Source organism: Ovis aries, chromosome 24 (assembly GCF_016772045.2).
Source record: "Ovis aries strain OAR_USU_Benz2616 breed Rambouillet chromosome 24, ARS-UI_Ramb_v3.0, whole genome shotgun sequence".
Lineage (NCBI taxonomy): Eukaryota > Metazoa > Chordata > Mammalia > Artiodactyla > Bovidae > Ovis > Ovis aries.
In genome coordinates, this window is record NC_056077.1 from 18,773,641 (window position 1) to 18,799,139 (window position 25,499).

The 25,499-nt window shown below is 40.0% G+C and overlaps 2 protein-coding genes across 2 annotated transcripts; both read left to right on the forward strand.

The window, feature by feature from the left end:
- Positions 1–8,877, forward strand: LOC132658612 (transport and Golgi organization protein 1 homolog). The gene is made up of 5 exons (XM_060406323.1): positions 1–126; positions 5,280–5,301; positions 8,187–8,275; positions 8,556–8,633; positions 8,725–8,877. Exons 1-5 carry the CDS (start codon positions 64–66, stop codon positions 8,875–8,877), a joined length of 405 nt encoding a protein of 134 aa, XP_060262306.1. The 5' UTR covers positions 1–63.
- LOC132658548 (transport and Golgi organization protein 1 homolog) lies at positions 8,772–25,002 on the forward strand. Its single transcript, XM_060405788.1, has 12 exons — positions 8,772–9,591; positions 9,741–9,839; positions 15,553–15,625; positions 15,774–15,912; positions 17,253–17,354; positions 17,983–18,043; positions 18,146–18,181; positions 18,259–18,326; positions 18,449–18,543; positions 19,572–19,642; positions 23,071–23,233; positions 24,838–25,002. Exons 1-12 carry the CDS (start codon positions 9,550–9,552, stop codon positions 24,849–24,851), a joined length of 963 nt encoding a protein of 320 aa, XP_060261771.1. The 5' UTR covers positions 8,772–9,549; the 3' UTR covers positions 24,852–25,002.
- The last annotated feature ends 497 nt before the right edge of the window (positions 25,003–25,499 follow it).

Here is a 25,499-nt window from a genome sequence, read left to right on the forward strand (position 1 = left end):
CGTATTCTGCCTGACCATTTCCATCTTGGGCCTGATGCTCATGAAATTCTTTGGAAGCTTACCATGATTACTGCCTCCTTGGGAATTTCTGCATTTGTCATTTTCTTCTGGAGGACTGTCCTTGCTGTAAGTATTACTAAAGTACCTTATAGATATACTTTGAATCATCCATGATGGGAATGTTTATAGTCACAGACATTTTATTTGTGTTCAGTTCTACAAATTTCCCTCCAAGCAGTGCTTTCACTGCATCCCACAAATTTTAATGTACTTATTTTCAGTTAGATTGACATATTTTCAATTTTCTGTTGAGATGTCGTCCTTGACCCATGTTTTCTTTAGAGGTATGTTGTTTAATCTCCATTTTTCATGTGATTTTCCAGTTATCTTTCTATTACGGATTTCTACTTCAGATCCATTTTGGTCTGAGAATATCCTTTCTATGCCATTACTTTCAATTGGTTAAGTGTTTTATGGCTCTGAATTATGGTCCTAGGGAATGTTCTATATGAGTTTGAGAAGAATGTGTAGTCTGCTGTCACTGGATGCAGTCTTCTGTAGATGTCATTAGACCCAGATGGCTGATAATGTTGTTCAGTTCAAATGTATTCTTACTGGATTTTTATATTTTGGCTCTGTCAGTGACTGATAAAATATTTTGATTTCTGACTATAATAATGAGTTCATCTATTTATCCTAGAAATTCTGTCAATTTTTGACACTATAGTTAATACATACATATGAAGGATCGTCATGCCTTCTTGCAGAATTGACCTCTTTACCATTAACTCTGACAATTTTCTTTATTCCATAGTGTGCTTTGAAGGCTAATTTCAGTGTTTACAGAAGTCTAGGTTGATGATTCTTTCCTTTTAACACTTTTAATATATTTCGTTCCACTTTCTTCTTGATCACATGGTTCCTGAATAGAAGTCTGATGTATTTCTATCTTTGTCCTCCCTGGGTAAGGTGTTATTATTACCCCAATGCCCTCCACACCTGGCTTCTACATAAGTTTTTCTTTCTCTTATATGTTATATAAATATATAAACAAATTATAAATATATATGTATGTATTCATTCCTGCTTGGAAATCTGTGAGCATCCTGTATCTGTGGCTCGGTGATTATCATTATTCATTATTATCATTATTTTAGAATTTCTTGGTCATCATTGTTTCAATTTTTTTTTTTTTTGCTTTTTCTACTGGTATTGCTATTATGTTTAGGTTCCTTTGTAATTGTCCCACTTTCTTGAGTAATTTGTGCTTTATTATTATTTTCTTTGCATCGGTTTAAGTTTCTACTGACATTTCTTTAAGTTCATTGATTCTTTCTCAGCTATGTTGAGTTTGTTAATAAACCCATCAAACGTGTTTCTGTTATAGTGTTCTTGATTCCTCAGCTTTCCTTTGGATCCTTTTCCTCATCTATTCTTGCATATTGTCCACTTTTTACCATTGGATCCATTACCATGTTAATCACAGTGGTTTTAAATCCCCAGAGATAATGATTTGATTGTCTCTTCCATATTAAATGTGATTCAAATATTTGCACTTTGAGTTCAAACTGTGTGATTTCTTCTTTTAGTATGTCTTGGAAGAATTTGTTGTTAGCTCCGTATTGTGCCCTGTGGTGATGGAACTGAGGTATTATATATAGGCCTTTAATGTAAGATTTTATATTTACCAGGCTAGAGGGTAGGCTGAGTTTATCCTTAGATGAGACAGGAAGGAGAGAGAGAGGGCGTTGGAATTGGGCATTTCCCTTTGCCGATGTCACCTCGTCTTTGGGCCAAACCCCATTTAGGCTCTGATAAAGTTGTTTCTCTTGAGGGCTTGGCTTCCTTTACTGAAGCATAGTTGATGTACAATATTATGTAAGTTTCAAGTGTATAGCATAGTGATTCACAATTTTTAAATGGTATACTCCTCCATTTATAAGTATTATTAAAATTATTAGAAAAGATCTTTAGTCAGTGTTTTTTATGTTTCCCCCCTGGCCACAGTGTACATTCTCCCTGATGAAATTACTGTGTGCACATCACAAGGAGTGGGGAGTTATATTTCACATCTTGGAGGACTGAGCCTCTACATAATCATGCAGATTTCATCCTCTAAGGAAAATAGTTCCATATGGATTTCTTGAAATACATTTTCCTTTTTCTAGAATAATGCTATCCTCTTTCATTTTGTTGCTCAACTAGTTCCAGCTTTGGACACTGGGATCACTTTCAGGTGGTCCCATGTTCTGTGAGAAATGCCATTGGTATTTTGATAAGCGATTGCATTGATTATATAGATTGCCTTGGGTAGTATGGTCATTTTAACAATATCAATTCTTCCAATCCATGAACACAGTGTATCTTTCTATGTCTTTGATTTCTTTCATCAGTCTCATATATTTCTGAGAACAGGTTTTTTTAAACTCAACGGTTTCTGAACACGGATTTTTTTTTTAATGCAACTGTAAATGAGATTGTTTCCTTAATTTCTTTTTTTGATAGTTAATTGTTATTATATAGAAAACCAACAGATTTTTGTATATTAATTTTTCATGCTTCACATTAACAAGATTTATTAATGAGCTCAAGTTGTTTTTGTGTGGCATCTTCAGGATTATCTGTGTACTGTATCATGTTATCTGCAAATAGTGACAGTTTACTTCTTCCTTTCCAATTTGGATTGCTTTTTTCTTTTCCTTCTCCAATTGTTTTTGCTGATTTCCAAAACTATATTGAATAAAACTGAAGAGTAGATGACCTTGTCTTGTTCCTGATCTTAGAGGAAATTCTTTCAGTGTTTCACTATTGAATATGATATTAGCTGTGGGTTTGTCATGGATGGACTTTATTGTGCTGAGGTAGTCATATATATATATATATATATATATATATATATATATATGCTGTATTTTTCTCCATCTATTGATATGATCATATGGATTTCATTCTTCAATTTATGAATATTTTCTATTACACTGATTGATCTGTGGATATTTAACCATCCTTGCATCCCTGAAATCAGTCCCATATCACAATGTATGATCCTTTTAATATATTGTTGGATTTGGTTTGTGAATATGTTGTCAAGGATTGTGGCATGTTTGTTCTTCAGAAATATTGGCCTATAATTTCCTTTTTTGTTTGATATTTTGTCTATTTAAAAATAGAAAAGAATACAGTGTTTATTTTTAAATGACTATTTTCCCTCTCTCATGTCAACAGCATGTGGAGATTTCCCCCCAATATCTACACATCTTTTAGGATTCCCAAAGATAAAACTGATGAAAGATAGGGTGTCCCCTAACACTGGGCAACCTGGCATTATTAAATTTCATGCACTTGTCCACACAGAGCCCCCAGGACTTCACCCATTAGATTATAGATTTCTCTCCCATGATGTTCTGTTCTGTAGAGAATTCTAACCTTGGGCCTCTGCTCCAGTAAGTGATGATCGCCTGTATCTGCAAGTCTGTTTCTCTAATTCTCTAGCAAGAGTTCGCCTTGTGACTTCAGTTCTCAGAGTGATCTATAAAGAGTTTTGGGTTTTTTCCAGTTTTTTGGCTTTTGTCTTATTTGTGGATGAGTGACAATTTCCAAGTTCCTTGCAAGTTAGACCAGAACCCAGGAGTCCAACTCTCCTCTTTATTTCCTTTAGAGTATAAACTTGAACAGAAATTAGCTTTGAAATGAATATGCCTTGCAAAATACTCTAATCTTTTTATTAAAGAACTCAGTAAGCCAAATGACTATATTCTCAGTGGAAAAATGACAGTCTATAAACCATTCTCTTCATGATGAAAACATAAATATCAGGTATTTTTTACCCCATCCTTCTTTTCACATGCCCCTGCCTGGGGGATTAGGTGACAAAGGACAGTAAAGCTCACTGTTTTCCTGTGCAGTGTGTAAAGTTAATGATATTCTAATATCTTGGCAAGTCTTGGGACTAGACTCAGAAAGCTTTCAGTCTCAATCTGAATATTGCTTATGGTTTTGAATGAGGAAATGTGTTTTAAGGTGAAGAAAATGTATCTTTGCATAATATTAAAATGCAACTCTGCCTGTATTTAATTGAGCTAAAATTCCTCAGGTTATAACTCATATCTGGGAAGCACATTTCTCCTTTCTTGAAATGTTGTTGTCCTTTCTTTTGTTGCTTGTGCTTTTCCTCTAGCCATCTCCCACTTTCTTTCTCATAGATTACCCTCTGTTTTCATTGGTCTGGAAAATTCAAACCATGATATGTTTCAGTGTATATCAATTCATCAAACAGCCATCTCCTCCCTGAAAGATTTCAGAAAAGCTTCTAGTGAGTAAAGAGGCATATCTCAGCAGAAAGATTTTGCCTTTTCCTTTTGGAAGCTTTTAAAATAATCCCAGGTTCTGAACTGCAATATACGTATTGCATCTAAGGAAATAAATGACGATCTTTAGTATATTTGTAACATTGTGTTTGTTACAACTAAATGGATTGATTATCAAAACAAAATACATTGTGTTATCAAAATTAAATAGATAGGTGCTCATTTAATAGAATGTAAAAGATCTTTTATCCATTCCAATCTTCCCTGGTGGCTCAGAGGTTAAAGCATCTGCCTCCAGTGTGGGAGACCTTGGTTCATTCCCTGGGTCGGGAAGATCCCCTGGAGAAGGAAATGGTAACCCACTCCAGTATTCTTGCCTGGAGAATCCTATGGATGGAGAAGCCTGGTAGGCTATAGTCCATGGGGTCACAAAGAGTTAGGCATGACTGAGCAACTTCACTCACTTACTCACTGAAAAGATCTTTTGGTCAAAAATAAGTTATTTACTATTGTTTTCCTTATCAGAAATTGTGTAGGAGGTAGCCTGACTTAAATAGTAAATTCTTTTTTGTTGTTATTTTTAATCATATGAATCATTATCCTGTATCAAAATGATTATTATAACTTTGAGGATTATTATTTTGATGTTTTATCAGGAACTATTGGTTGTTGCTGTTCAGTCACTCAGTCATGTCCAACTGTTTGCAACCCCATGGACTGCAGCACACCAGGCTTCCCTGTCATTCCCCATCTCCCGGTTCTTGCTCAAACTCACGTCCATTGAGTGAGTTATGCCATCCAACCATCTTGTCCTCTGTCATCCCCTTCTCCTCCTGCCTTCAATCTTTCCCAACATCAGGGTCTTTTCTAATGAGTCGACTCTTTGCATCAAGTGGCCGAATTAATGGGGATATAGATTGTTAAAATAATATGTTTTGATATCAAATTTAATTTTGTTTCTTCCTTCCCTAGGTCAAGCCCCCAGTATATCAAGGTAAGCGTTTAAGTTTAAGACTCCGTTGTGATATTTTTTCAGTACTGGTGTTTGATGTTAGTTTTAATTCAGCTAGAAAGAAATGCAGTGACTTTTTGTATTTGTCTAATTGACTTCTTTTTAAAGTATAATTTTTATTTGTAGTTTTTAATTAGAGGATAATTACTTTATAATATTGTGATGGTTACTCTTGACAAACTTCCTCCTCCTGGGTTGAAGTCTAATGCTATTGTAGAGGGAATTGCCATCCATTGAGATAAAATAAATGAGGAAAAGATCACACAAGTGGGGAGTGGGGAGAATAGGATTAATTTAATTTTGCATAGAAGTATTTAGAAAGCAAGGGATGATGAGACTGAAGTTTGGAATGAGTACCTGTCATGACCCGGTTCTTGGTGAAAGGTAAAGATGATAAAACAATACTGAAGAAACTTCAGGTTTAAGGAAGAATGCAGATATTGCCAGGCATTGTGTGTCACAGCAAAGGATGAAGCCATGGGTTATGAGTCTGAAGTGGAGGAAAACATTCATGCCACTGGAGAATGGGTGGAAATGAACATGATGCAGAATAGGGATAATGAATTCTGTGTGGGCTTTATAGATAGTGATGATTATGTGGGCTTATCTGCTGAGAGCAGGGTGGCTGCTGGCACTTGGTAGGCCCTCAAATGTTGGTGTTCATCACAATGAATGCAGCAATGGAGGCAGTAATAAAAGTGATCTCAGCATCCGAACTCTCACCTTGGGCAAACAGAAGAGAAGTCTGCACTGTGTGATCAAATGAGGGAATTAAATGTCTGTTGGGAAAGTCTGGGATTGCAGGCTATGTTCTTGAGCTTGATACATGTGAAAGTCACTCAGTCGTGTCCAACTCTTAGCAACACCATGGACTCTAACACCCCAGGCTCCTCTATCCATAGGATTTTCCAGGCCAGAATACTGGAGTGGTTTGCCATTCCCTTCTCCAGGGGGTCTTCCCAACCCAGGGATGGAACCTGGCTCTCCTGCATTGCAGGCAGATTCTTCACCATCTGAGGCACTGGGGGCTTCATGCATGTGTATACACCTGTAATTGGGTGATTTATGCATTCTGTCTTCCTGAAAAGTGATGGTAACATTCTCCATCCTGGGATGAAAATGCTATTTTTTTAGGGACTATGAGTTATCCTGGTCCTCTAGCACCAAGTTAGTGAAGTGCCAGAGTCCAGCTTCCAGCAGCCAGGGATTCAACCTGAAGGGAGGGATGGTGTCAGCAAGTAACGATGCGGCCTCTCAATTTTCTTGGACTGAGCATTTATTTAAAGTTTGCGAAGAGTTGACTCATTGGAAAAGAATTTGATGCGGGGAGGGATTGGGGGCAGTAGGAGAAGGGGACAACAGAGGATGAGATGGCTGGATGGCATCACTGACTCAATGGACGTGAGTTTGAGTGAACTCTGGGAGTTGGTTATGGACAGGGAGGCCTGGTGTGCTGCGATTCATGGGGTCACAAAGAGTCGGACACGACTGAGTGACTGAACTGAACTGAAGATTTTCTTTTATAATTTTACAAAAGCATTAGGTCAGAGGTTGGACATTTTCAGTTTCTCCTCACCCAGATTTATTATCTCCATAAATCATTGTTGCCCTTCAAACAGAGTTCCTGCTTCAGCGATTCTCTCAGAATCAGCTTTACCATCTATTACCTACTTCCTCTTATGTGTCCTGTAGTTAACTTGTGATTACATTGTAACTCATGCTACATTCCTCAGTTTATTTCTTATCTTTCTAAATCCTGTTTGCCCCTAACATCCTGAGCTCACTATCTCTTAAAAAGGCTTCTAGCTATTAGTATCTCTAAAATTCCTAACCTCTATAAGCTATAGTAAAATATGCTAACATTACAACATTCCTTAAATCTTTAGCTTCTAACTTTTAATTATTTCTAAGCCCTAAATTCAGTAAACTCCTTTGCCATAAACATTTTCCTCACAAATAGGCTTCAGATAGCAATCCCTCCCATGGCCTCAAGCTGCGACCTATGTGCTCATCCTGGAACACTCTCTTGTAAAAGTCCTTGAACAAATGTCAATGATGAACTTTATGAATTATTCTCTGAGCACAGCTGCAGAAGGCTTTGTGCCTTCTCATGCTCCTCTCAAGAACAATAAGAACCTTAATATTCCTTTTTAGTCAACTCAGCCAAGGAGAGGAAAAAACAAGTCAGAATCACAAAGCCTAACTCCTTCATCCCAGATCTGTGCCTGCGGGACAATGAGAAGGGGTTGGGGCCAAACCTCCATTTAGTCAGTAATGCCTAACGTGGCTCCTGACAGTGAAGCCCACATTGTATGCAAGTGTGTTCAATTCCAAAGGGAAAGGCAATCTACAGGGCATCAGGAAGACACTGGAAGCCTTTCAAGAGCCTATCAGTCAACATTTTGAACTTGCCTTCTGTGGAACTGAAAATAGGACCTGGATGTGGTTTGAATCTGGATGGAATAAGGAGTTTCCTTTTCTTATAGCAACATATATATTCATCTTAGTAATTGGAGGCAAGAATTTTAAGTTGACAGGATGTTTGCTTTTCCAACTTCATCTTTGGTGACGACAGAGCTAGCTGAAGTGACTGAATTTTCTGAGAATGATACTTATAGATGGGGGAGAATTTAGAAATCGATTTAATGTTTTTATTCATCTTTGAAAGCGTTTTACATAGCAATCTCATTGAAATAATGTTTCTTGTGTTTTAAATTCTGCTAGCTAAAATTTGCTTGTTTTAGACATGATAGTAAAGAGAAAAGTTAAATAAAGAGAAAAGAAAATGTCTGCTGCTTACACTGAGGTAATTCAATTTTAACTGAGTTTTTCAACTAAATCTTAGAAATTGTTTTATCTCTCTTTAGTTAACTTGGAGCAAATATCAGAGAAAATCAATCATTTTGTGAAGGAAAACAGACAACTTGCAGAAAATATAGCCAGTATGGAACAGAAGGTATCATTTTGTTATTTTTTAATTTTTGTTATTTTTTTTTTTTCATGATTTTACCTTCAACTTCTTCCACCTCTGAGAGTTCAGTTATTTTCCTTTGTTTTCTTTCATCCTACTGTCCTATTTCTTATGTTCCATAAACAGCCCAGGTTCATAGCAAGCTCCATAGATGTAAAGCACTGTTTTCTGTATTTGTAGAAGGACTCACAATCCAAAGATAGGTTTGGCTGGCACAGTAATCAATATTTGTAATGCTGATTTCCTTTTGCACATATTTGCGTAGATCAATGACTCAAAGAAACGTCTTCAAGAAACTAGGAGACAAAATAAGATGTGTTCTCATGAAGCACTAAAATTTAAGGTAAAAATCCTGTCTCTACCTGGTATTACATTCTGAAAACAGAAGTAAAAGTAATGAGTTATTATTATTGATTCAATTTGTTTTGTTAAAGGATAACATCAAAACAATTGAGAGGGTTAATGAATTTCTGAATGACCTCCTTCAAAGTTCTCGTGCTAGGTTGCAATCTGTGAGGGGTCAGAATGTCAAGACACTGAACTTGGTAAGAATTTGGATGCTAATTTCATCACAGTTAGACTTTTGAGGCTTTCTGTGCATTGGGTGAATTGAGGGCTCCATCTCATCTTACTGTTCACCACCATAGATTGTGGGTGTTTGAGAGCTGAACCTCCTTCTGAACAGTGACCTGGAATATCACATACTCATATCTCCATGACTTTTCCAGTTTAAGAGACTAGGAAATTTTTTTTATTTTCTGAGTTTTCTCACTATTTGGCACTGCCTTCACATGGACAATCCCAGGAAATACATGAGAGGTGAAGGAAGATATCTAGCCAAGTTGTATGGGCCCTACCCTTCTTTATGCTGAACAAAGAATTTTCAATGTGAATTTGGGAAAGTTTTCTTTATTTTCCATCAAGAACACCCACTGATGAGCTGTTTGAAATGGACAATTTTCCACCCTTGTCATCTGCTCATCTCTATTATTATTCAGTGAGCAAGATATTTTATAAAGCTATGAAATACTTGTGCCTTAATGGCTTTCTTTGTGTTCTGCATTCCTTTATGGGCTTGACATTTTTCCTGGGCCCACTCTGGATCTACTATCACATGAAACTTAGGGATCACCCTGGGATATGCTTGTTTGACATTACCACTTTTCAGCATATCACTGAGTGTGTCCATTGGAATCTCAGTACCTTTTTTGTTTCTATCTTATGTGCAGATACTGGAAAAAGAAAATTCTGCAGAGAACATGAAAGATGCTAATTTAGCAAACACCTCAGGAATTTCAGAGGTAAACTACCTATATTTGCTGCAGGATTTCCACTGTATATGTTAGCTTTTACAACGAACAAATTTTCACGTCTTAGAAGATTAAAATGATATCTGCTTGGAATTGTTTTTCTTGGGAATTAAGTCATTGATGAGAATGTTTTGCTTCAGTTTGAAAGTGCCTTTAATGAAGCTTGTGTCAATGAAGTGGAAGTGAAACCTGAACAACTGCATGAACAGAATGTTCAGCTCAACACTGAGAAGAATCAGGTAACAAATTTTACTCCCATAGACTGTTTAATTCAGAAAACTGAAAAGTCTTTTCAATTTTTTTAAAATTCTATATTGGAATTTAGTTGACTTAAAATGTTGTGTTAGTTCCAGATGTACAGCAGAATGATTTGGTTATACATGTACATGTATCCTTTTTTCAGATTTTTTCCCATATAGGTTATTACAGAATATTGAGTATATTTCCCCATGCTATACAGTAGATCCTTGCTCATTATCTATTTGAAATGAAGCAGTGTGTATATATTTAATCTTAAATTCCTAATTAATCCCCCTACCATTCTTCTTTGTAACCATAAGTTTGTTTTCTATGTCTGTGAATCTGTCTCTGGCTTATAAATAAGTTTATATGTATCATTCTTTGAGATTCTACATATAAGTGATACCATATATTTGTCTTTCTCTGTCTGACTTAACTCATTTAGTTTGATAATCTCTAGGTCCATCCATGTTGCTGCAAATGGCATGTTTTGCCATAAGTTTTTACTTTGATTTTAAGTTCAATGGATTCAAACAAAATAAACCACTCATTATACACAAATAAAGTTTCAATTTTATGTAGAAGATTATTTTACCTAATTTCAATATAGTCATTAAAAGATAATAAATAGAAACAACAGAGAAAAGTAATAGCACATACATCACCAAATTGGACTGACCTACATCCAGACTTGAACGGCATTGGAAAGTCCTTCATTAATATCAATTTGAAGTGTGAGTGTGCATGCTAAGCTGCATCAGTCATGTCTGACTCCTTGAGATTCCATGGACTGTAGCCTACCAGGCTCCTCTGTCCAAGGGATTCTCAACCTGAGGATAGAACCCACATGTTTTCATCTTCCTTGTGACTCCGCTGGTAAAGAATCTGCCTGCAGTGTGGGAGACCTGGCTGTAAAGGTTTGATCCTTGGATTGGGAAGATCCCCTGGAGAAGGGAAAGGCTACCCACTCCAGCATTCTGGCCTGGAGAATTCCATGGACTGTATAGTCCATGGGGTCACAAACAGTCAGACACGACTGAGCGACTTTCACTCACTTACTATTGGCAGGTGGGTTCTTTACCACTAATGCCATCTGGGAAGCCCCACAATCTAAAGTCCCCACTGGGAAATGATCCTAGGAGGTGCTCCACCCCAAGACTGAGACTTCAAATTGCAGTCTGGGGCTCCAGTTTATAATCCCAGGCAGCAAAACAATAACATCATCTCTTTGTATGCAAAAAGACAGCTCTGGTTTAACTTTTACAATGCTGTTTCTTTCTCCTTGTGAGCTGTAAGATTTCACTAGACCCTGTCAGTTCCATTCAGTTCAGTCGCTCAGTCGTGTCAGATTCTTTGCGACCCCATGGACTGCAGCATGCCAGGCCTCCCTGTCCATCACCAACTCCCGGAGCTTGCTCAAACTCATATCCATTGAGTCGGTGATGCCATCCAACCATCCCATCCTCTGTTGTCCCCGTCTCCTTCCTTCAATCTTTCCCAGCATCAGCATCTCTTCTAATGAGGCAGTTCTTCACAACAGGTGGCCAGAGAATTGGAGCATCAGTTTCAACATCAATCCTTCCAATGAATATTCAGGACTGATTTCCTTTAGGACTGACTGGTTTGATTTCCTTGCAGTCCAAGGAACTCTCAAGAGTCTTCTCCAACACCACAGTTCAAAAGCATCAATGTTCGGCGCTGAGCTTTCTTTATCGTCCAACTCTCATATCCATACACAACTACGGGAAAAACCACAGCTTTGACTAGATGAACCTTTGTTGGCAAAATAATGTCTCTGCTTTTTAATATGCTGTCTAGGTTTATTGTAGCTTTTCTTCCAAGGAGCAAGCGTCTTTTAATTTCATGACTGCAGTCACCATCTGCAGTGATTCTGGAGACCAAGAAAATAAATTCTGTCACTGTTTCCTTTATTTCCCCACTAGTTGCCAGAAAGTGATGGGATTGGATGCATGATCTTTGATTTTTGAATGCTGAGTTTTAAGCCAGGTTTTCACTTGTTTCTTTCACTTTCATCAAAAGGCGGTTTAGTTCCTCTTTGCTTTCTCCTCTGGTCTTCAAAAAAAATGCCATGGATAATTTGACAAGGATTGCATTGATTCTTGGGTGGTATGGTCATTTTGACAATATTGATTCTTCCAATCTGAAAACATGGTATATCTTTCCATTTGTTTCTGTCATCTTTGATTTCTTTCATCAGCATTCTACAGTTTTTGGAATGCAATTGTTTTGTCTCCTTTAGTTCAGTCAGTTCAGTCACTCAGTCATGTCCAACTTTTGTGACCCCATGAACTGCAGCACGCCAGGCCTCCCTGTCCATCACCAACTCCAGGGTTCACCCAAACTCATGTCCATCGAGTCGGTGATGCCATCCAGCCTTCTCATCCTCTGTCGTTCCCTTCTCCTCCTGCCCCCAATCCCTCCCAGCATCAGAGTCTTTTCCAATGAGTCAACTCTTTAGCATCAGTCCTTCCAAAGAACACCAGGACTGATCTCCTTTAGAATGGACTGCTTGAATCTCCTTGCAGTCCAAGGGACTCTCAAAGTATTCTCCAACACCACAGTTCAAAAGCATAAATTCTTCAGCTCTCAGCTTTCTTCACAGTCCAACTCTCACATCCATACATGACCACTGGAAAAACCATAGCCTTGTTAGATGGAGCTTTGTTGGCAAAGTAATGTCTCTGCTTTTGAATATGCTATCTAGGTTGGTCATAACTTTCCTTCCAAGGAGTAAGCTTTTTTTAATTTCATGGCTGCAGTCACCATCTGCAGTGATTTTGGAGCCCAGAAAAATAAAGTCTGACACTGTTTCTACTGTTTTCCCATCTATTTCCCATGAAGTGATGGGACCAAGTGCCATGATCTTCGTTTTCTGAATGTTGAGCTTTAAGCCAACTTTTTCACTCTGCCCTTTTACTTTCATCAAGAGGCTTTTGAGTTCTTCTTCACTTTCTGCCATAGGGTGGTGGTGTCATCTGCATATCAAAGGTTATTGATATTTCTCCCGGCAGTCTTGATTCCAGCTTGTGCTTCTTCCAGCCCAGCATTTCTCATGATGTACTCTGCATAGAAGTTAAAAAAGCAGGGTGACAATATACAGCCTTGATGTACTTCTTTTCCTATTTGGAACCAGTCTGTTGTTCCATGTCCAGTTCTAACTTTTGCTTCCTGACCTGCATATAGGTTTCTCAAGAAGCATGTCAGGTGGTGTGGTATTCCCATCTCTCTCAGAATTTTCCACAGTTTATTGTGATCCACACCATCAAAGGCTTTGGCATAGTGAATAAAGGAGAAATAGATGTTTTTCTTGGAGAAGGCAATGGCACCCCACTCCAGTACTCTTGCCTGGAAAATCCCATGGACGGAGGAGGCTGGTGGGCTGCCGTCTGTGGGGTCACATAGAGTCGGACATGACTGAAGCGACTTAGCAACAGCAGCAGCAGCAGCAGCAGCAGATGTTTTTCTGGAACTCTCTTGCTTTTCCATGATCCAGCGGATGTTGGCAATTTGACCTCTGGCCTCTGCCTTTCTTAAAACCAGTTTGAACCTCTGGAAGTTCACGGTTCACGTATTGCTGAAGCCTGGCTTGGAGGATTTTGAGTGTTACTTTACTAGCATGTGAGATGAGTGCAGTTGTGCAGTAGTTTGAACATTCTTTGGCATTGCTGTGTTAAAGCTGGTTTGGTGGTTAGGGCTAGGGTTAGGGTTAGTTAGTTTAATTAATATGTGCCTCTGTTTATTCTTCCTTGAGTTTACCCTCTGTGGTACTCTGTGAACTTCCTGAATGTGGGTGACTATTTGCTTTCCCATGTTAGGAAAGTTTTCAGCTATTATCTGTTCAAGTATTTTCTCAGGCTCTTTCCCTCTCTGTTCTCTCTCTTCCCCATAATGCAAATGTTGGTGCTTTTAATGTTGCCCCAGATGTCTCTTAGACTGCTTTCATTTCTTTTCTTTTTTGCCCTTTTACTGTGTTTCATGGTAGTAATTTCCAACATTCTGTCTTCTAGCTGCTTACTTGTCCACCCTACTGCATTATTTATTCTGCTATTGATTCTGTCTACTGTATTTTTCATTTCAGTTATTGTATCCTCCCGCACTCTTGTCTGTTCTTTCTTTTAGCTCTTTGTTAAACATTTCTTGTATCTTCTAGGTCTGTGCTTCCATTATTTTTCTGAGATCTTAGATCATGTTTACTATCATTACTCTGAATTCTTTTTTGGATAGACTACTCACCTCCACTTCACTTAGTTGTTCATCTGTGGTTTTACCTTATTCCTTTGTCTGGAACATATTCTTCTGCTTCTCGTTTCGTCATCTGACATTTTGTGTTTGTGGTCTTTTTTCCACAGGTTGCAGGGTTGTACTTCCTCTTGCTTCTTCCTGTAGGAATCTGCCTTCTTTTGGGTGAGGCTGGTCTAGAGGCTTATGCAGGCCTCATGGTAGGAGTGCCTTGTGCCTATCCACTGGTAGGTGGAGCTGGGTCCTATTCCTTTGGCATGCAGTGCCAAGGTAAGGAGTATGTTTAGAGATAGCTCTGGGCTCAGAAAGGTTTTAGGCAGCCTGCCTGTTGATGACTGGGGCTGTGTTCCTACCCTGCTGATTGTTTGGCCTGAGGCATCCCAACACTGGAGCCTACAGTCTCTTGAGTGGGGCCAGGTCTGGGTGACAAAAGGGCAGCCTCCAGGAGAGCTGATGTCAGTGAATATTTCACAGTACTTCCATCACCAGTATCCTTGTCCCTATAGTGAACCACAGCTGCCTCTGCCTTCTGGAGCCCCCTCTAAGACCAGCAGGTAGGTCTGACCCAGGCTCCTATGAAGTCATTGCTTCTTCCCTGGGTCCTATTGCTCATGAGACCTTGATTGCACCTTCCAAGTGTGGAGTGTCTCTTTCCCCTAGTCCTGTGGCATTTCTGTGATCAAGCCTCACTGACATTCTAAGCCAAATGCTCCAGGGGTTCCTCATCCCAGTGACAGATCCCCAGGCTGGGAAGACTGATGTGGGTCTCAGAACTGTCACTGCTGTGGGAGAACATCTGTGATATAATTATTTTCCAGATTGAGGGTCACCCACCCCAGTGGCTCAGTTGGTAAAGAATCTGCCTGCCAATGCAGGAGACACAAGAGATGCAGGTTCAATTCCTGGGTCAGGAAGATCCCCTGGAGAAGGAAACAGCAATCCACTCCTGTCTTCTTGTCTGGGAAATTCCATGGACAGAGGGGCTTGGTGGGCTACCACACATGGAGTTGCAAAGAGTCGGACATGACTGAGCATGCATGCAGGCAGGCAGGCATCTGGCGGGTATGGGACTTGATTATTTTGCAGTTACAGCCTTGATGCTGTCTTCTTGTGGCTTCTTCTTTGTCTTTGGATGTAGTTGGGTTTTGTTTGTTTGTTTGTTTGTTTGTTTGTTTGTTTTGCTAGGTTCCAGTCATTTTTGTCTATGGTTATTCAGCAATTAGTTTTGATTCTGATGTTTTTGTGAGAGGAGGTGACATCAAGGCCCTTCTCTTCTGCCATCTTACTTCCATACCTTCCTTACCAGTTTTTGATTGTGTTGTAATGCACATAAATCAAATGAACCATGTTAACCCTTTTAAGTGCACAACCCTCCTGTGTTAACTATACTCACATTGTTGTGGATCGTTACTTCTTGAGTTTTTTTTTTTCTTTTTTCATGTCTGTTTAAAGTTACAACATGCCAATGCTGAATTTGAGGATTCAGAGCTGAAAGCCTTGAGGAACAAAAACTGTCAACGTGTAGGTATGTTGCTTTTTGGGAGGAAGGCCCCACATAATGGAAATAAGTTTGCTGGGGGAAGACACAGAATTCTTCTTGCCTTCAGGGTTCTTCCTCACTTTTCTCCCCACCCCAAACAACTTCTCACCCAAAGAAAATGCCTTCCTTACAGAAGGTGAAAAGAGCCTGAAAGACATCTGTGATGCACTGAGGTCTGTGAAAGCAGAGAAGGAAGTGGAATTAAAACTGCTAAAGAGAAAGGAAGCCTTCCTTGTTGAATTATATGAACAAAGAAAAATGGCTGCCGAAGAGTAAGATGTTCATATGTTCCAAATACTATTATATAAATGAATGTGTCAACTGATGTAGATAATCATATTTCTTTTAGAATAGGTTCCAGGGTATTTTTGTCAAATTCATGCAACACATTCATCCTACCTTGATTTCCATAATCCACATTTTTCTTTCTGTTCTAAGTGATCATCACACATTCTTTCTTATAGTTTCCTTGGGTAGTAGAGGCATTGTCCCAGTATCAATTAAATTAATACCTGGATCCCTTCTGGTTCTGTTTACACTGTCCTTTAAGTTTCAGTCCCAGCACATTGTCTGGTTCTCCCAACCCTCTGTCAAGTCACACTTTATTCTGCACTCAATAGCTTACCATACAACCACTACAGTACAGCCAGTCTAAAGCATTTGCTTAAAGATTGCCTGGGAGGCCAGACAGAAATGCAGGTACCATTTTCTCCTTAGTGTTTTTATCCTTGTTTCTAGAATTTTTGAATTTTGCATATGATCCCATAGAAAAGTATCAGATTGAAACCATTTGAACTGGAACCATGAACAAAATAATCTGATAAAACACAGCACATCATCCTTTGTTAAGCCATTGACCTTTACTGTTCTCAATATCAATGACTTCGTCTTGTGACAATAGGTTAATACCCTGGAGCTGTTAGTTTTCCATCTAAAATCTGTCTCCTGGAGATGACACCCTGACTGTGTGACAGTCCACATCATTTTAACACAGCACTAAGATTTGCTTTTTTTTTCTTGGATCTTTTTTTTTTTTTTTTTTTTTATTTTTTCCTTAGAAAAAGAGGTAGGGATTCCACTCGTGAACCATAGAAATTTTGGATAGTTATTGGAGAGTGTTAATGAAGCCATATTGTGGAAGACTCTCTTTGGCTGATTGTCTCCATCAATACACAGCCTGGATGAAGAATCAGGGCTTCCCATGGAGGCATAAAACTAATTATGATCCCCTGCTTCCTCATAATGTGTTTACTTGGGTCAGGCATCATTTTCCACATTGAAGTAAATTGAGTCTTTACCATCTCAAATGCAAGATTGACCCTGAGAGGGCACCAAGTAGATTTTTATGAGACTTTATGATGAATGAATAGGAGTAAAGAACAGTAAAGAGAAACTTAGATTGCAGAGAGACTTGCTAGCAGGTCAAAATTTGGTTTTTCTTTAGTCCTCAATGGGGGACCTCAGTTCATTTGTTGGATTACGTTGTCAATCTACACACAGATGGGGAGGTGGGGAGGAACATTTGAAGCTAGACCTTCAGAATTCTGGGAGATAAGGAAGTCCGAATTTCACACTGGCTACTAGACAATGTATGTATCTTTTTCCATCTTAGGAAACTGAGAAAGAAACAATGTGAGTGGATGGAAAGGGAGAATCAGCTATCAGCTGCAGAGGAAAATTTGAAATTAGTTTCAGCAGAAGCACACAGTTACAAGTAAGTTTAAATACTAAATACCAGTGGTTCATGAAATTGCTTTTGAGTTTTTGATTTTCACTTGTGTACAATGTTTGGCACCAATTAGCCCAAAAGTTCAGAAGAAATATACATAGAGAATGTATGGGGAAAAGATAAGTATTACAAAGAACAAACAATTTAAGTCACTAAAAATATACTGATCCCCAAAGCTGGCCAGACTGTATGGAAACTTAGTTGAAGTTACTTGAGGATGAACGTTAAGAACTGCATCCACTAATATAGTAGTGTCACTAATAGACCTAGTTTTGGCAACCCTGGAAAGTATGGTAAGAATATAAGTAAAAAGAGAATAAAAGCTTTAGGATCAGTCACTCATCACACAATAAATTAGAGAAATTTGGGCAGTGTATGGGAGTTATATCAACTCAGAACCCTGTGGGCATTATTTAAAATAATAAATAAGAGAAGACTGTTAACAGTAGGTTTGCTCTTACTGTCACTTCATAATCATGTGAAAAGTGCTTTCTATGTATTCATCAGTTGTATTTGGAGATAGAGATGAGGATAACAGGAACTTGGGAAAGTATTAAAATCATGCTCAGTGTTAAGCTTAATGTGATGAAAGCAATTGTATTATAACTCACAGGCAACAAACTGAACAAATGCAAGAAGAACTGCAGCAGCAGGAGTTCAGCTTCAGACACCAGGTGACCTGCCTCCACCCGAGTTGCTGAGCACCTCAGGCTGCGGGAGAGGGGTCCTTAGAATTCCTAGTCCTGGGGGGTTTATTGATGTGTTGCCTTTTTCAGATTTCTCTTCTTGAGAAGAAGGCTCAGGACAACTGGGTAAGTGTTTTTCTTTCTTTCTCTCCTTCATGTTGTCATTGCCACAACTGAACTTGGGTGTGCTTTTCCTCCCACAGATCAAGGGTCGGATTTTGGAGAGAGAGATGGCAGAGCAGAGCAAGGAAGCCGCCTACTTGAGACACAAGTATGGGATTTCCTGTACAGTTTCTAAGGGTGTCTTTGAGGTATTAGGGCTAAGCCATTAGTGTCTAGTCAAGGACTGGTGTTGGAATTCTCACTGAAGTCCATTCTTTTTCTATATTCAAGATTGGCAATAACTGAAAAACAAGGGCTGCAACAGAAATACGGGGTGCCGAATCCGGTGCTGGGAAGACCTGAGACACAGAAACCCCCAGGAAGAGGTAGGGAGCACATTGCCAAGTGCAACAACTTAACTTCTCCGGCAAAACCGCAGCATGGCATTCTTTCTCCTGTGAATGATGATCGTGTTGCCCGGGAACAATAACCAGTGCTTACTGAAGACAAGAAGTTGTCTCAAGGAGTGATAGATGTTTTCCTCAGATTCCTCAGTCAGAATGACTTTCTGGGCCTGTGCCCTGTGATTGGTGGAGCTCAGGACCCACCACTTACTGAGGACCCTCCCCATCCCCTTAGCCCCCAACCTTGGTTCCTCTAACTAAAGAGAGACCTTGGAGGGCAAGTGGGTCCAAGCTTGCTTCCCCACCTTGAAAATATGGGAGAGAATTTATTATTTTTATTAGCAAAATGGGCATTTATTTACTGTTTTTGGAGATTCCTTTATTTGTTTTATTATCTTACAATGGGTTAGGTATTCCACTCAAAAATTAAAGCTCTGTGTAATTTTGCTCCTCTAACATCATCGCCATGACATGACACTTTCACTGATGAATCTCCATAGCTTTCCTTTTCTCTTTACTATAAAATTAGTCTATTTCCCTTTATGAATATTTATATAATACCTGGTCACATATAGAAGACAACTTATACAGAGACAGGAAATTTGAAAAATCCCCCTGTGGCCCAAAAAAAGAACTCCTGTTCTTCATGTTGAGGGTTTGTTGATATTCTACCTATCCAAGGATATTCTCATTTCAGTTTCTAATCTAAGATTAAATTGGGATTTCCTCTGCCATATATTGGGAAATGGTTGCTTCAGTGTTGATTTCGAGCTAGTTGAGACCTGTCCACAGTTGGTTGATGACTTATGAAAATACATGAATTCTGGCCCTGTGGTCTTCCTCAAAAGTCAGGGTCTTGCTCCGCTCCTGGGGATCACTTGCAGCATGGGAGAAACCCTTGGCCTCTGGTAATGAACCTGAGAGTGGGAAAGAGTATAAGGTGGTGGAAGAAGGCATGTAGGATATTTTTCCAAATTGGAATAAACCTCCAATCACTTCTTCTTTATCAGATACAGGACCTGGCATGGCGCCCATGAGAAACAACAATTCTTTCCCTACTATGGATGTACAAAAAGGCCAGGTAAATGCTGTGGTCATTTATGGTTCTGACTATTTCTGGAAACTTCTTTTTATACAACACCCTTTCTTGACTTCATCTCTAGATTGTATGGTTGATTGTGCTATATCTACCATGTCATTTTTACTTGGGAAACAAACTCCTCCCCAAGAATCTACAGGCTTCTGTTTTCAGCTAGTCACATTTGGTATCACCCCCAGAACCAGCATAAGCATGGGTTGACAATGGTCTGTCATGAGGTCAGGGGCACTGACAGCAGCATTCCTAAGAAGCATGGCATGTTGGCATAAGTCCTCCTAGAGGAGGTTGCCATTAGGCTTACCACAGAGACTATAGCCCTTCTTTAGAGACTACAGACCATAGGACTGGGCCTCCTCAGGCCAAACTATAGAGGGAGAGAGCACAACCCCACCCATGAGCAGAAAATTAGTTAAAGGTTTACTGAGCATGGCCCTGCCAACCAGAACAAGACTCAGTTTTCCCCACAGACAGTGCTTCCCACCAGGAAGCTTGCACAAGTCTCTTATCCACATCCATCAGAGGGCAGACAGAATGAAAACCACAATCACAGAAAACTAACCAAAATGATCAAATGGATCATAGCCTTGTGTAACTCAGTGAAACTATGAATCATGCTGTGGAAGGCCATCCAAGACGGATGGGTCATGGTGGAGAGTTCTGACAAAACATGGTCCACTGTAGAAGGGAATGGCAAACCACTTCAGCACTCTTGCCTTGAGAAACCCATAAACGGTATAAAAAAGGCAAAAATATATGACACTGAAAGATGAACCTCCCAGGTGGGTATTTGCCCAATATGCTACTGGAGAAGAGTGGAGAAATAGCTCCAGAAGGAATGAAGTGGCTGAGCCAAAGCAGAAACAACACCCAGTTGTAGATGTGAAAACTGGATGAAACTCACCCAGTCTGCTGGTTAAAGGCCAAACTAGAGAGAGGGAGCACAATCTCACCCATCAGCAGAAAATTGGATTAAAGATTTACTGAGCATGGCCCAGTGGGCTTTAGAATCACTGCAGATAGTGGCTGCAGCCGTGAAATTAAAATGCCTGCTCCTTGGAAGAAAAGTTAAGACAAATCTAGACAGTGTATTAAAAAGCAGAGATATTACTTTGCCAAGAAAGGTCCATATAGTCAAAGTATTATTTTTCCAGTAGTCACGTACTGGATGTGAAAGTTGGACATAAAGGAGGCTGATTGCCAAAGAATTGATGCTTTTGAACTGTGGTGCTAGAGAAGACTTTGAGAGTCCATTGGACAGCAAAGAGATCAAACCAGTCAATCTTAAAGGAACTCAACTCTGAATATTCATTGGAAGACTGAGGCTGAAGATGAAGCTCCAGTACTTTGGCCACCTGATGAGAAGAGTCAACTCATTGGAAAAGACCCTGATGGTGGGAAAGATTGACGGTGGGAGGAGAAGGGGGTGACAGAGGATGAGATGGTTGGATGGCAATATTGACTCAATAGACATGAGTTTGAGCAAACTCTAGGGGGTAGTGTAGGACAGGGAAGCATGGTGTGCTGCAGTCCATGGTGTCCCAAGGTGTCAGACACAACTGAGGGACTCAACAACAACAACCAGAACCATAAGTGCTTAGAGGCTGAGGCCTGCCCAACTTTCTACTGTGTGTTCCTGAGGCCTCCCCACTGTGTGTTCCTGGAAATAATGTAAGGAGGATGACAGATAGCTCCATACTTAAGTCTCCTGGCACAGTTGACTCCCTCCTGATCTCCTTTATTTGGGAATGTTACTAGATTACTGAAATGTGAGTATTACTATTGTTATTCTGTACCTTTGTGTGTTTTGTGAAAATTGAATGTACTTCAGTTCAGTTCAGTCACTCAGTCGTGTCCAACTATTTGTGACCACATGAATCGCAGCACGCCAGGCCTCCCTGTCCATCACCAACTCCCGGAGTTTACCCAAACCCATGTCCATCGAGTCAATGATGCCATACAGCCATCTCATCCTCTGTCATCCCCTTCTCCTCTTGCCCCCAACCTTCTCAGCATTAGGGTCTTTTCCAATGAGTTAACTCTTCACATGTGGGTGGCCAAAGTACTGGAGTTTCAGCTTCAACATCAGACCTTCCAATGAACACACAGGACTGATCTCCTTTAGGATGGACTGGTTGGATCTTCTTGCAGTCCAAGGGACTCTCAAGAGTCTTCTCCAACACAGTTCAAAAGCATCAATTCTTTGGTGCTCAGCTTTCTTCACCATCTTGCTCTCACATCCATACATGACTACTGGAAAAACCATAGCCTTGACTAGATGGAACTTTGTTGGCAAAATAATGTCTCTGCTTTTTAATATGCTATCCAGGTTGGTCATAACTTGCCTGGGTAATATAAATTTCGTAATTCATTGCTATCCCATCTCTGTTGGAAAATATGCTAAACAAAATCCTTCTAGTGACACCTAGCTTTAAAAATCTCGATTTTCAGAAATATTATATTTTTAGTGGAACATGTACACTAAACAGAGTAGTGAAGAGTAGAAGGTCAATAATAACCTGCTTGGGTGATTTCCAACAAGTCCTTAGATTGTGTTCATGTAAGCAGGTTGTGTTGTGTCATTTAAGCTGTTATCGCTGATACCTCTCTCATCTTACATCACAGGATTTATATACCTGAAATCAAAACACATTTGACTTAGTTATGTTATTTAGAGTGCTCAACTCTTTTTTTTTCCATAGTATGCATTTAATCTGCATCCCATAGGGTAAAGTGCGGAATTTCCTGTGTATTAAGATAAATGAAACTGGGCCTGTCTGTTTATAGGTTTAGGATTCCCTGAAATCTTAAAGCAGATGCACGGCTCCCCTGCAGGACTCCAGGAATCCCCATCTCCCTAGACATCTTTGTGCCCATGGACAGCACCTCCAAGGAGATTGGGTCTCCTTTGTCATTAAGGAAGCACAGAGGATGTGGGCATGATCTTGCAGGCAGAGCTTTTCCCAGGAGTAGCTATGATTCCATGTGCAGAGAATGGGCTTTTCGTTTCCTTTCACTCTCTCTGTTCTTAGTGTACAAACATCAAGTTTCTTTGGTGGTAGTGAAGGAGCAGTGGAGGGTTCTTCTGCACATGGAGGCCTTCCTGTCAGGAATATGCTACTTTATCACTTTGGTATTTCCTCTGTTCATCCTCTGAGACAGCACCCTTGACTTTATAAATTAACAGATGCAGGCATTAGCATGAGTTGACAGTGTTTTATACCCTTTTAACCCATGCTGTGAGCAGGACCCAGAAAGATGTGTGGAGTTCTCTGGCATTAGGCTGCTCTCTTGGAACCTGGAAGAGGGGAGGATACCAGGTGCTGGCACCTGCTTCATTGGGTCTTGGCTTTTGTTAATATTGGGGGGCTTTTGTCTGTCATATCAACATATTTTAAACTTCTGTTCTACAGGTCATTACGGATGCAAGAGGACTCTTTCCTTTCCAGGGACCACCCTGCATGCCCTACCCCATGGGCTGCCCTTTATCACCACTCAAGGGCTGTGGGCCTCTTCCACCTCCTCCACCCTGGCTTCCAATGGGACCCCAGCCAATGCCTCCACATCTTTCAGGTGGTAAGATGATCTGAAGAGTATGCTAACTTGTGAAGCATGTTCATCTATTTTTCTTTTGAGTTTTTAGAGGCAATGCAGATGTGTATACTGATGGCTTTGTAATACAAAGACAAACCTGACTGAGGTCATTGTAACATTTATTCCTCAAGTTTCTCAGGACATACATATGATGGGCTGGTCTTCACATGTACTGATGGGCTGGTCACCCAAACTGAGCTGGGCATCAGGTGTTCCTTGCAGAGAAGAAAAGAGGCTTTGTAGAGAATGAGAGAAATACCAGTTTTGCAGATTCACCTCATACAGAAACCACTTGTTGGGTTTTGTGAAACATAAGACATATCCCTAATTGCAAGAATTAAAATATTCCCTGAGAGAAACAGAGAGAGAGATAAATGATTATGTGACCCAGAACTAGTGTTCATCTTAACAGAAGCACCAGTTCAAGGCCCTAGAGTACAAAAGAGGAATCGTGAGTCACACAGGAATACATAGGATGTTTTAGAAGAAAAAGTAAAAAGTGAGGTGGTGTCACTTAGATGGAACTGGAAGGCCATTCCCAGCAAGGCAAGCAGTTTGGGCAGGAACTCTGAAGGCAGTAAGATGTGCACACAGGGCTGCTGTACGTTCAAATGACACAGTGCTGGCAAGGCATTATCCGCTTTAGATGCCATTGTTGCCATAAAGCGCTTAGATAATAATGTCTCGTAAGGATTATTGTTTTCAGTGAATTTCTGAAGTTCTGATTATGGGTGAAAGGAGGTTCTGGATATCAGGGAAACAGGGATGTTTAACTTGGTTCTTTCAAAATATTTTGTGTGGCTGAAGCTGGTTTTTTGTTTTGTTTTGTTTTGTTTTGGTCCAATGATTTGAAAATGCAGTCAGGATCTAGATGAGCTGAATACCTGCCTTGGCCTTCAGCATAAGGCAAGCTCTTCCCAGGGAATTCAAGGTTGATCCAGGGTTACTCCTGCAGGACCCTTGTCACCATATCCTTGCATCCTCTAGTCCCCACTCCTGACTGTCAGCTTTGCATCTCCCGCATTTTCCTCACAGTATATTATACATGATTCTTTGCTTGTATACCTGTTGTTCAGTCCCTAATATTCAGTGGGACCTAGACAGAGTGTGAGCTTTTTATCATTAAAACAGGGATAATATTGATTTCTGATGTCATCATGAGAAAGATGAGATCAAATATATATAGAATTTTGCAGACTGGCTGAGACATGTTTGTCACTCACTGCTCTTGTAGTTTAAAAGAGAATCTTGACACACGGAATCATCAAAGACATTCTGGAAAATACATTAAATTAACCTAAGGATATAAGCCCTGAAGCCTAGAGCTTAGCAACCTGTGCTTTGAAAGACAAGGCAAAGACACTCTCTCCCCTGTAAAAATTCATGTCCTCCTAGTTAAAAAAGAAAATAAGAGAGTGTATACATTCAGAGATCTGACAAGAATGGTTTTCATTACGTATAGAGTCATAGATGTAGCCACATAATAAAGTGTTCATCAGAGATCACAGATGTATTAGAGAAGGCAAAATGCGTGTAGGGAAAAATCAGATTACATTGAAATAAATCAGAATGTCTTTCCCTTACAGGAGTACCAGTTTAAATTTGAAGAGGATCTTGAGCCATGACAAGCAGACTATGATAATATTATATTTAAAGAAGGTGTCAGATCTGTATTCTGGCCCGAATGTTTCCCTGCCCCTTCTGCTACTGTCTCTCCCATTGTCATCCCTAATAAACCTTCCACAGTTCTATCTCTGTGTCAGTGTCTGCTTCCTGGAGGACCAAGAGTCACACCCATTGTGTACACAGGGTATGATTCATTTACACCCAGGTCACAAACAGGCAGGACCTACAGTGATGGGGCAGAAACAGGGTCATCCGGTGAGGTAGTGTTGAGTGCAAGGGGGTCCAATAGATCCTTCCAGGGTGCTGGACACATCCTATGTCTAGACCTAGGGATGGTTGTGTTTATTCAGTCTATAAATACTCACTGAGTACATGGATCCTGTCAGTCACAGGGGTGTCTGGTCATGAGAGAGACAGGTAGCCGCGAAGTAGCCATTTCTTATTGTGAGGAATGGAGGAAGTGCTAGGAGTGGTTGAGAGAGTCCAGTGTGGGGGTCCTGCCTTAATCCAGGCTTTGTACTCTTCTTCCCCCACCCTGCCAGCTGTCCCCAAGTCCAGGTGGCTCTGAGTGGGGTGGGTAATGGCAAAAGTTTCCTTACTAAGTCCCATGAGCTCGCTTAAT

Coding starts and splice junctions, on each gene's coding strand:
- LOC132658612 (XM_060406323.1), top strand. CDS start 64: ATGATTACTGCCTCCTTGGGAATTTCTGCATTTGTCATTTTCTTCTGG. Junction 127..5,279: donor TCTGGAGGACTGTCCTTGCT/GTAAGTATTACT, acceptor TTCCTTCCCTAG/GTCAAGCCCCCAGTATATCA. Junction 5,302..8,186: donor CAAGCCCCCAGTATATCAAG/GTAAGCGTTTAA, acceptor ATCTCTCTTTAG/TTAACTTGGAGCAAATATCA.
- LOC132658548 (XM_060405788.1), top strand. CDS start 9,550: ATGAAAGATGCTAATTTAGCAAACACCTCAGGAATTTCAGAG. Junction 9,592..9,740: donor ACACCTCAGGAATTTCAGAG/GTAAACTACCTA, acceptor GTTTTGCTTCAG/TTTGAAAGTGCCTTTAATGA. Junction 15,913..17,252: donor AGAAAAATGGCTGCCGAAGA/GTAAGATGTTCA, acceptor TTTCCATCTTAG/GAAACTGAGAAAGAAACAAT.